Here is a 12,623-nt window from a genome sequence, read left to right as displayed (position 1 = left end):
TAATGTTAGCAAATACAAGAAGATAGAGACACTACCATGTATTCTATCAGATCATAATGGATTGAAGTTAGAAATAAATGAAAGAGTAAAACACAGAAACTATTCCAACATCTGGAGATTAAACAATATGCTATTATATGATGAATGGATAACAGAAGATATTAGGAAGGAAATTAAAAAATTCTTAGAGGTAAATGAGAACAAAGAAACATCATATCAAAATCTCTGGGACACTATGAAAGGAGTTCTTAGAGGGAAATTTATTTCATGGAGCGCATTTAATAAACGAAGTAAAACTCAACAAATAAATGACCTAACACTACAGCTCAAAGCCCTAGAAAAAGAAGAACAGACCATCACCAAAAGTAGTAGAAGACAGGAAATAGTTAAACTCAGAGCTGAAATCAATGAAATTGAAACAAAAGAAACAATACAAAAAGTTGACAATATAAATAGTTGGTTCTTCGAAAAAAATAAACAAAATTGATAAACCTTTAGCCACACTAACAAAGAGAAGATGAGAGAAAACCCCAATCACTAAAATTCGGAATGAACAAGGAAATATCACAACAGACAGGATTGAAATACAAAACATAATTAGAAGCTATTTTGAAAATCTATACTCCAACAAAATAGAAAATTTCGAAGACATCAACAGGTTTCTAGAGACATATGAATTTCCTAAACTGAATGAGAAGGACATAAACAATTTAAATAGACCAATTTCAAGTACTGAAATAGAAGAAGTCATCAAAAGCCTACCAACAAAGAAAAGTCTGGGACCAGATGGGTTTTCAGCCGAGTTCTACAAAACCTTTAAAGAAGAGCTCATTCCAATACTTCTCAAAGTATTCCATAAAATAGAAGAGGAGGGAACCCTCCCAAACTCATTCTATGAAGCCAATATCACCCTGATACCTAAACCAGACAGAGACTCATCAAGGAAAGAAAATTTCAGACCAATATCCTTAATGAACATCGAAACAAAAATTCTCAACAAAATTTTAGCAAATCGCATACAAAAACATATTAAAAAGATAGTGCACCATAATCAAGTGGGTTTCATCCCAGGGATGCAAGGTTGGTTCAACATCAGGAAATCAATAAACATAATTCACCATATTAATAGACTTAAAGTCAAGAATCACATGATTATTTCAATAGATGCAGAAAAAGCATTTGATAAAATACAGCACCCCTTCATGCTCACAACACTAGAAAAAATAGGGATAGTGGGAACATTCCTTAACATTGTAAAGACCATTTATGCTAAGCCCATGGCTAATATCATTCTAAATGGTGAAAAACTGAAAGCATTCCCCCTAAAACCTGGGACAAGGCAGGGATGCCCTCTTTCACCACTTCTATTCAACATCGTTCTTGAGACTCTGGCCAGAGCAATTAGACAAACCAAAGAAATTAAAGTGATACGAATTGGAAAAGAAGAACTCAAACTATCCCTGTTCGCTGATGACATGATTATATATTTAGAGGAACCTGGAAATTTCACCAGAAAACTCTTAGAACTCATAAGTGAATTCAGTAAAGTAGCAAGTTACAAGATCAATAAATCCAACGCATTTTTATACATAAGTGATGAACCTTCAGAAAGAGAAATTAGGAAAACTACCCCATTCACATAGCCTCGAAAAAATAAAATACTTGGGAATCAATCTCACAAAAGAGGTGAAAGACCTCTACAATGAGAACTATACAACACTAAAGGAAGAAATTAAAGAACACCTTAGAAGATGGAAAGATCTTCCATGTTCTTGGATAGGCAGAATTAATATTGTCAAAATGGCCATACTACCTAAAGTGCTATACAAATTCAATGCAATTCCAATTAAAATCCCAATGACGTACCTTACAGAAATAGAGCAAGCAATCATGAAATCCATCTGGAAGAATAAGAAACCCAGAATAGCTAAAGCAATCCTTAGCAGGAAGAGTGAAACAGGGGGTATTGCAATACCAGATCTTCAACTCTACTACAAAGCAATAGTAACAAAAACGGCATGGTATTGGTACCAAAATAGAAAGGTAGATCAATGGTACAGAATAGAGGACACGGACACAAACCCAAATAAATACAATTTTCTCATACTAGACAAAGGTGCCAAAAATATGCAATGGAGAAAAGATAGCCTCTTCAACAAATGGTGCTGGGAGAATTGGAAATCCATATGCAACAGAATGAAACTAAACCCATATCTCTCACCATGCACGAAACTAAACTCAAAATGGATTAAGGACCTCGGAATCAGACTAGAGACCCTGCAGATTATAGAAGAAAAAGTAGGTCCAAATCTTCACCTTGTTGGTCTAGGATCAGACTTCCTTAACAGGACTCCCATAGCACAAGAAATAAAAGCTAGAATCAACCACTGGGATAGATTCAAACTAAAAAGCTTTCTCTCAGCAAAGGAACCTATCAGCAATGCGAAGAAAGAGCCTACAGAGTGGGAGAATATCTTTGCCAATCATACTTCAGATAGAGCACTAATTTCCAGAATCTATAAATAGCTCAAAAAACTCTACTCCAAGAATTCAAATAATCCAGTCGACAAAAGGGCTAAGGAAATGAACAGACACTTCACAGAAGAAGATCTACAAGCAATCAACAAACATATGGAAAAATGTTCAACATCTCTAGTAATAAGAGAAATGCAAATCAAAACCACCCTAAGATTCCATCTCACCCCAATTAGAATGGCGATTATCAAGAATACGAGCAACAACAGGTGTTGGCGAGGATGTGGGGAGAAAGGTACACTCATACATTGCTGGTGGGGCTGCAAATTAGTGCAGCCACTCTGGAAAGCAGTTTGGAGATTCCTTAGAAAACTTGGAATGGACCCTCCATTTGACCCAGCTATCCCACTCCTTGGCCTATACCCAAAGGACTTAAAATCAGCATACTACTGAGATACAGCCACATCAATGTTCATAGCTGCTCAATTCACAATAGCCAGACTGTGGAACCAACCTAGATGCCCTTCAATTGATGAGTGGATAAAGAAACTGTGGTTTATATATACAATGGAATATCACTCAGCCATAAAGAATGATAAAATTATGGCATTTGTAGGCAAATGGATGAAATTGGAGAATATCATGCTAAGTGAGATAAGCCAATCTCAAAAAGCCAAAGGACGAATGATATCGCTACTAAGTGGAGGATGACACATCACGGGTGGGGAGGGAAGGTTTAGTGTTAGGGTTAGAGTCAGGGTTAGGGAAGGGGGCAAGTATGGAGGAAGGAAGTACTGTATAGAGGGTAAAGAGGGGTGGGAGTGGTGGGGGGAAGGGAAAAAATAACAGAATGAATCAAACAACATTACTCTATGTAAATTTATGATTACACACATGGTATGCCTTTACGCCATGTACAAACAGAGAAACAACATGTATCCCATTTGTTTACAATAAAAAAAAAGAAATGCAGATGACAATAAGTGCATAAAAAATGTTCAACATGTCTAGCAGTAAGGGAAATACAATGTCAACTATTAATATATGTTAACAGGGATGCAAGGAAAAGGTTCACTCATGTGTTGTTGATGGAACTGCAAATAAGCACCATCACCCTGGAAAGCATTAGAGAGAAACTTGAAAACAATACTAATGGGACCACCATATAATCTAGCTATCTCAGTTACTAATACATATTCAAAAGATCTAAAATAAGCATACTATATATTGGTAAAAACATAATGTATATAGCAGCACAATTCAACATAGCCAGGCAATGTAGGGTACCAATCAGCAGATTAATAAACAAGCAATATATATATATATATATATATACACACTCATATACACACACATACATATATGTACATAAATGTGTATACAGATGTGTGTGTATATATGATATTTTAATATTTTTATTTGTTGATGAACACATTATCTTTATTACTTTTTTAATGTGGTGCTGAGGATCAAAACTAGTTCCTCATATGTGCCAGGCAAGTGCTCTATAACCAAGCTACTATCCCAGCCCCTATAATGAAGTTTTACTAAGTCATAAATGAGGATGAAATCATGGCATTTGCTGGTAAATGAATGAAACAAGAAAATATATCAACCTTGTGCAGCCTCCACACCCCACTGTGGAGGGGCTGGGGACTCTGGGGACCTGGGGGTGGGGGGAGGACCTGGCCGAAAGTGGGTGAGATCTGGCCAGGCCAGCATACTGCCAGAACATACAGTCATGGATAAAAATGAGATGGCGCAGAAGGCCAAACTGGCTGAGCAGGCTGAACAATATGATGACATGGCAGCCTACATGAAGTCTGTAACTGAGCAAGGAGCTGAATTGTCTAATGAGGAGAGGAATCTTCTCTCAGTTGCTTATAAAAATGTTGCAGGAGCCCTTAGGTCATCTTGGAGGGTCATCTCAAGTAGTGAGCAAAAGACGGAAGTTGCTGAGAAAAAGCAGCAGATGCCTGGAGAATACAGAGAGAAAATTGAGAGTGAGCTAAGAGATTTATCTGCAATGATGTACTGTCCCTTTTGGAAAAATTCTTGATCCCCAAAGCTTCATAAGCAGAGAGCAAAGTCTTCTATTTGAAAATGAAAGGAGACTATTACCGTTACTTGGCTGAGGTTGCTGCTGGTGATGATAAGAAAGGGATTGTGGATCAGTCACAACAAGCCTACCAAGAAGCTTTTGAAATCAGCAAAAAGGAAATGCAGCCAACACATCCTATCAGATTGGGTCTGGCCCTTAACTTCTCTGTGTTCTATTATGAGATTCTGAACTCACCAGAGAAAGCCTGCTCTCTTGCAAAGACAGCTTTTGATGAAGCCATTGCTCAACTTGATACATTAAGTGAAAAATCACACAAAGACAGCATGCTAATAATGCAATTACTGAAAGACAACTTGACATTGTGGACATCAGATACCAAGGAGACAAAGCTGAAGCAGGAGAAGGAGGGGAAAATTAACTGGCCTTCCAACTTTTGTCTGCCTCATTCTAAAATTTACACAGTGGACCATTTGTCAACCATGCTGTCCCACAAATAGTTTTTTGTTTATAATTTGACAGGTTTATGTTACTTCTATTTGAATTTCTATATTTCCCATGTGGTTTTTATGTTTAATATTAGGGGAGTAGAGTCAGTTAACATTTAGGGAGTTATTTGTTTTCATCTTGAGGTGGCCAATATGGGGATGTGAAATTTTTATACAAGTTATAAATGTTTGGCATAGTACTTTTAGGTACATTGTGTCTTCACAGGGCCAGTGTTAAAACTGCTTCCATGTCTTACCAAAGAAAACTGTCTACATATTGGTTTGTCCCGGTGGGGAATAAAATGGATCATTGGTTCCAGTCACAGGTGTAGTTATTGTAGGTACTTTAAGGTTTGGAGCACTTACAAGGATGTAATAGAAACAGATATTCCATGGATCCTACATGTGCGAATCATGTGTTTCTGTGGAATAGTCAATCTCAGTGTGCACAGCTTTGACTATAGCTGCAGAAGTGCTCCTTTGAACAAAGTTGTGACCCAATTTACTCTGGATAAGGGCACAAAGGGTTCACATTCCATTATTTGTAAAGTTACCTGCTGTTTGCTTTCATTATTTTTGCTACACATTTTATTTGTATTTAAATGTTTTAGGCAACCTAAGAACAAATATAAAAGTAAAGGTGTAGTGAAACTGAATTGCTTAATATCCATTACTTTATATATATCAAGCTCAGCAGTAAACAAAACAAAACCCATGTATTTAACTTTTTGTAAGGTTTTTTTTTTGCTTTTGATTTTTTTTTTTTTTTTTTTGGATACTTGCCTAAACACGTGTGCTGTAAAAATAGTTAATGGAAATAACTTGAGATGATGGCTAGCTTTGTTTAATGTCTTATGAAATTTTCATGAGCAATTCAAGCATAATTGTTAAGAACCCATGTATTAAGTTCATGTAAGGGGAACAAAAGTTTTATGAATGGACTTTTCAACTACTTTCTCTACAGCTTTTCATGTAAATTAGTCTTTTGGTTTTGAAACTTCTCTAAAGTAAATTGTACATTCTTGGAAATGTATTCCTTATTCCCTCTTGGCAGCAATGGGCTTTTACCAAGTTTAAATGCAAAGTTTATAACAACAAAAAGACTACTAATATAACTACGATTCTCAACCATGTCCCATGTTCCCCCTCTTCCCTCCCCACCAAAAAAAAAAAAAAAAAAAAAAATTTCTGGGGGACATTGAGATTGATTGGAAAGCGTATTATATTCCATTCAAAATTTTGGTATATGGCATTTTCTAACTTAGGAAGCCACACTGTCCTTGGCCCATCATGACACTGGGTAGCATTAACTGTAAGTTTTGTGCTTTCAAATCATTTTGGCTTTTAAGAATTTCTTGATATTCTATGGCCTGCCTTCAATTTTTGATCCTTTATTCTATTTGTCAGGTGCACAAGATTACCTTCCTTTTTTAGCCTTCTGACTTGTCACCAACCATTCCTATTTGGTGACCATGTACTTGGGAAAAGGCCACATAATCTTTCTGGCTCCACTCAATGTCTAAGATACCCACCCTGCTTCCTGTGCTTGCATCCCATCAACTATTCCCCATATCCTGTTAACTGCAGCACATCTCTCTTTAGTTGATGAGATTGTGTTTATCTCCCTGTAAACCCCACCAATCCTGAATGGTCTGTCATTGTCTGCCTTTAAAAACCTTCCTCTTCCTCTCTTTAAATAATGATGGGGCTAAATTATACCCGAAGCTCACCCTACAGAATATTTCCTCAGTACTTTACAGAAAACACCAAACAAAATGCCATTTTAAAAGAGTTGTATTTTCCCCCTTTTAGAATGTAAGCTCCTCAAGAGCAGGGACAATGTTTTCTGTATGTTCTATTGTGCCTAGTACACTGTAAACACTCAATAAATATTGATGATGGGGAAAAAAAAAGAAAATATATCATGCTAAGTGAAACAGACAAGAGACTTAGAAAGTAAAAGGTTTCCATCATTTGAAGAATGTTTTCTGTCATTTGAAGACAGTAGACAAAAATAAGGGGTAAGGGGCTGGGGAGATAGCTCAGTCAGTAGAGTGCTTGCCTTGCAAGCACAAGGTCCTGGTTCGATCCCCAGCACCCAAAAAAATAAAAAATAAAAAAAGGGTAAAAATGGGGAATTTTATGAAAAATAAAAGAGAGAACAGATGAGTAGAGGAAATGAATTAAGGCTGGAGAGAGGAGGGAAAGAAATGAATCTGAACAAACTTTCCTGTGTATACATGTAAGAATACCACTGTGATTTTGACCTTTATGTATATCCATAAAGCACAAATTAAGACAACTATAAATAAACAGAAGAATGATCAGTGGACTAGAGGAAAGGTAATAACAGGAGAAAGGATGGAAAGGAACGGGAAAGTATTGGGTACTTCATTGGACAAAGTTTTATTCCATGCTTTATAATTCTGTCAAAATGAACCCTGATCTTATGTATAACAATGAACTAAGAAAAAGAATTAAACAGCAATAAAAATCTACAATAACTGTACAAACACTTGGAGAATGATCAATACACTTGCATGTTTAATGGATCACTGATGAAGTTGGGGTCAATTTTTAAAAACCTCAGAATGAAATGAGAATAGAGACACAGCATCCCAGGATCTATGGGATACAATGAAAACAGTTCTTTTTTTTCCAGTGTTTTATTTTCTTTAATTGAAGCATATTCATACATAATAGTGGGATTCTTTATGACAAATACATAAATTTACATAGTAGTCCCTTTCTTTTACCTTCCCCTTCTCTCTCCCCTGATCTAGCAAAAGCAGTTGTAAGAGGAAACTTCATAAAAATGACTTTCTACATTTAAAAATCTGAGAGATTTCAAATAAAAAACCTAATGTTACAACCCAAGGTATTAGAAAAACAACAACAAATCAATTTGAACAAGAAGAATAAAAGAAATATTAATTATCAGAGTTTTAACTATAAATAGAAAATTTTAAAAAATACAAAGTAATAAAGGAACAGAGTTTATTTTTGAAAAGGGAATCGAGATTGATAAACCCCTAACTGAGGTAATGAAAAGAAAGAGAAAGAAGAAACAAATAAATTAACCTAGAAACCAAAAGAGAAATATTACAACAGACAACACTGAAATCCAGAACACTACTAGGAATTATTTGGAAAACCTATTGTTCAACAAACAGGGATATCTAGAAAAACATTATGAAGACTGACATAGTAAAATATGGAAAGCCTAGAATATATGTATGAAGTACTAGATATGAATCTAAACAACTCAAAATATGAATCAAAGGAATGCAAAAAACCAACCTAATAACAGCGTATTATATTGAAGCAGTTTACAAAAGCCTCCAGGACCAGAGGTGAACACAGGGCTGAATTTTATCAGATATTCAAAGAAGAACTGATACCAATGACCCACCATTATATATAAGAGAGAAGGAAAGACACTTCCAAAGTAATTCTACAAAGTCAGTATTACCCTGATTGAAAAGGAAAATAAGGACACAACAAGGAAAGAAGACTACAGGCCAATATCCTTGAGGGCTGTAGTCTAAAAATCTTCATAAAATACTTGTAAAATATATTCAACATCACATTAAAAACAACAAACACTGCTAGACAAAGTGGTGTATTTTTGCAGTCCCAGAAATTCAGGAGGTTGTGTCAGGTGATTTGTAGTTTCAATCAACGTGGGAAATTTAGAGACCTGGGCTCAAAGTGAACAACAAAAGGAGCTGGAGGTGTGGCCAGTTGTAGAGTACACCTTGGTTAAGTCTCTGGACACACACACACACACACACACACACACACACACACACACACACACCATACACAATGATCCAGCTGGTTTTATTCAAAGGATGCAAGAATGGTTTAATATATGAAAACTAATAAAACTAATACACCAGATAAAGAATCAAGGACAAAAATCATAAGATAATTTCAATAGTTGCAGGAAAAGTCTTTGACAATATTCAATGGCCCTTCATTACAAAGCCTTGAGGAACTAGAAAGAGGAGGAACTTACCATAACATACCAAAGGCCAAGTATAACTTTCCCTTCATAAATGAATTTTCCTATTTATATTAATGAAGTCATACTTTTGGCTTACATTCTGATTCTTTTGTTATATGCTGATTTACCACAGGATTGACTACTCCCACCATATTCTACAAATGTTGATTCTATACATAAACCACAACTGTTGTTATCCTTGTTATTAGGACTCTGAGGCCTAAAACCTATACCTAGGTTATTTGGCATCATTATGTGCATATGAGAGATGATACGTAAAAACAACTGAGAAAATATTTCTTAAAAAATTTTACCTTTGGGCCAACAAATGTGAACAGCAAACGATCGTTCTTTATGCAGCAAGGTTCCACAGGAGTGGTTTCAACCACCTTTTTCTTTTTACGATCAGCATTACAGTTTTCAGGTAATGTTCTGATTTCTGGTTCCCTAGTGTGAGTGCTTGGTTCTACAATAATAAAAACAAAGTAGAGAGTATAGGAAAAAGCTCCATAATTTCAAATCAATGAGCAGCTCAGCAATAGGTGTTCTTCAAATAGTTTACCCTCTTTCCTTGATTCAACAGAAGCTTGATGTGATTCTTCTTCTTCTTTGGGGACATTCTAAGAAGGAAAAATATTTAGGTGTAAATGCACCAAATATAAAAAATTATCATAACAGTTTCCTTTACTGCAGGATATAAGAGAAAGAGAACATGTTTCTGACCCATTCCAATATAAAATCAAACTTCAATTCTTCCTCTTATTAAGCTATGTCTTCTCATGCAGGTGAGAATGATTAGAGATAAGAGAGAGATCTGAAATGTTACTCCCCTTACCTCCAAAATAATTGCATAAATACTGACATTCATAAAACTATTTTATTAGTCCAAATTACCTAGGATAAATTATAGCCATTTATAGTTGAGTGTACTTTTAAAAAAATTAGAAATTTAAATGTGCTATTTTGAATGAGCTTTTGTGACTTATATTGGCACAAATTATCTCGTGAGGTGAAAGCATAAGACCTGAGCTTTAAGAGTACCTTATTAAAAAAAATCCGTTGGAATCACAAAGAGTATAAGCTCTGTCCATCCTGTGTGTTAAATAGCTAACAATAAATGTAAATATAAATGTAGATCCTTCCAAGAAAGAGAAGAATGCCACAATCTTGTGGGGACAGTGAATGGAAACCACACACAGTTACTAAAAGAAAAGAATTACTAAATAACAAAGAATGGTGACAGAGATGGCACAAAGCTCAGGTCTTATGCTTTCACCTCACGAGATAATTTATCCTAGGTAATTTGGACTAATAAAATAGTTTTATGAATGTCAGTATTTATGCAATTATTTTGGAGGTAAGGGGAGTAACATTTCAGATCTCTCTCTTATCTCTAATCATTCTCACCTGCATGAGAAGACATAGCTTAATACTGAAGAAATATTTTCTGCAAGGGAATACTGAGTCTTGGAGTATATCATTTAAAAAAATTAGCAAATTTTCATCTTAAGTCCAAATATATGCTTCATGATTAGAGGATGCTTGGAGGATATTCTGGTTCCTACTTTCATATTTATGACATTTCTCTAACTTGACTGCTTCATTTTATGGCAACATTTCAAGATAACTCACCTGAATTTATACACCCCATAAATCAAAAGTGAATACAAACTTAAAAGCATAATTTTTAGAATTCAGTAGAGTTAACTGATAGACATTTCATGTATGTTATTTAGAAAACTTCATTATATAGCAATTTTTTCTACACATTTATTCACGTTCAAAAAATTAAGAAGTTTTTTTACATTTGAAACCTTAGTGAAGCTGCTCCAGAAAATATGCAAATATATTTATTAACTTTGAAAAGCTCATTAAAAATAGAAAGCTATAAAGTGAATAGATACATAACTAAGCAAATAACTTTTAAAATTTGGGATCTCAGAATGTGACATAAGGGCTTGGATACTTTTAGATACTATGATACAAAAAATTATAAAACTAACATAATCATATGGTTATTGAGAGTCTCTGCTTCTAGAACTGGTTATTATTTTTCACAAGACATCTAACTTAAATGAAATGAAGAGTTTTAAATATAATCTAAGTGGAAAGAGCCAGAAAGCATGGTGAAATCCCTTTTAAATGAAAATATTTTATAATGTTATTATATTTTCATGCCTTTATTTATTTACTTAGTTTTATGTGATGCTGAAGATTGAACCCAGTGTCTCACACAGCCTAGGCTGTACAAATGAGCTACAACTGCAGCCTCTGATGAATAAATTAATATACATATTCTAAATTTCTATGTTTCCAAAATTTCTAACATTATTTTAGCGTAAAAATGGAGCCAAGAATAGAAATAATGAAAAAGTTTTCCTAGAAATATATGGTAGTAAAATATAAAGGATCCAATAAAAAAAAAAAAAAACTGCAAGCAATGTGCTTTACTTATTTCAAATTAAAGGCATGAGGGAAATTCCATGATTCTACAAAACATAACTTGGCATGAATGTTAAAAATCATTTAACTATGGTTTAAATTTCACACTAATGTAAACCTAACAAAAAAGCCTTGACCAAATTTCCTATTTCGTCTGCAATGAGACATTTATTCCTAATACAGTTTTACTGTCATATGTATTTTCCATCCCACTTTTTCCTACAGCCCCCCTACACTAAACTACTCAATGGAACACTGGCATTTATACATGTTAAAAAATATCAATGTAATTCTCTTAAAATGTTTTTATTTTCTGAGCAAATTTGCAAAAAATATATCAGGGAAACCACTGCTATGTTTCAAGTATTAACACCTCAAAACTCAATTTTTTTTTTTTTTTTTTTTTTTTGCGGTACTGAGGATCGAACTCAGGGCCTTGCGCTTGTGAGGCAAGTGCTTTACAGGCTGAGCTATCTCCCCAGCCCTCAAAACTCAATATTGAGCAAGAAAATTAATTGCACAAAAGATCACTTTACCTTTAAATGAAATTGATAGTAGAGCTCATCCAATGTAAGACAGGCACCATCAGGATCAGTTTTAGTGGGACATCTTTAGAGCAAAAATGTATAATAAAGTGGGTAGGTAGGTTTTTCTTAATAAACTCTGGTGAAAATTTGGATTCACCTATATGAAATGCTATTTCTTGACTGATTTGATTAAAATATAAGTTGTATTATACAACTCTGCCTCAACTTTTTCAAACTACGAAATAGTCAATGAACATACCCATTTTGTTGATGGGTATTTAATTAATTAATTAATTTATTTATTTATCTATGTGTGGTGCTGAGAATCTAAATCAGTGCCTCACATGTCAGGCAAGTGCTCTACACTGAGCCGCAACACAGCCCCTGGATGAACACACTCTTAATTCCATTTCAGATTGACAGCCACTATACTGGCAGAACTTGAAAACAGTTTATTCTCAGAAACTGCCTGTCTTAAAGGCTGAACTTGAAATCCAATTAATAGCTGTCATAAAATTTTCTTTTTACCTGAAGTGGAACAGACCTTTGATAACCCAAAACAAGGGAGAAAGATTTAGACTGCCCTCTCTCTTGGTTATCCATGGATCAAATACTAAGTAAGC

General features: G+C 34.7%; 1 protein-coding gene and 1 pseudogene across 2 annotated transcripts in view; one reads left to right on the top strand and one right to left on the bottom strand.

Moving 5' to 3' along the window:
• LOC306639922 (uncharacterized protein) overlaps positions 1-12,246 on the bottom strand; it is a gene marked incomplete at its 3' end in the record, with an annotated part of 29,894 nt that extends 17,648 nt beyond the window's left edge. The window contains exons 1-2 of the mRNA XM_079103601.1: positions 12,010-12,246; positions 9,594-9,651 (exon numbers count right to left, since the gene is read on the bottom strand). Coding sequence (XP_078959727.1) covers positions 9,594-9,650 — 57 coding nt within the window. The 5' untranslated portion in view covers position 9,651; positions 12,010-12,246. The remainder of the gene's footprint in view (positions 1-9,593; positions 9,652-12,009) is intronic.
• On the top strand, positions 4,209-5,656 carry LOC306640244 (14-3-3 protein zeta/delta-like; annotated as a pseudogene). Its single transcript has one exon. The product of its transcript is annotated as a 14-3-3 protein zeta/delta-like (transcript).
• Positions 12,247-12,623: the final 377 nt, after the last annotated feature.

This window comes from Sciurus vulgaris, assembly GCF_902686455.1.
Source record: "Sciurus vulgaris genome assembly, chromosome: 11".
NCBI classification, from domain to species: domain Eukaryota; kingdom Metazoa; phylum Chordata; class Mammalia; order Rodentia; family Sciuridae; genus Sciurus; species Sciurus vulgaris.
This window is presented reverse-complemented; position numbering and strand designations above follow the sequence as displayed.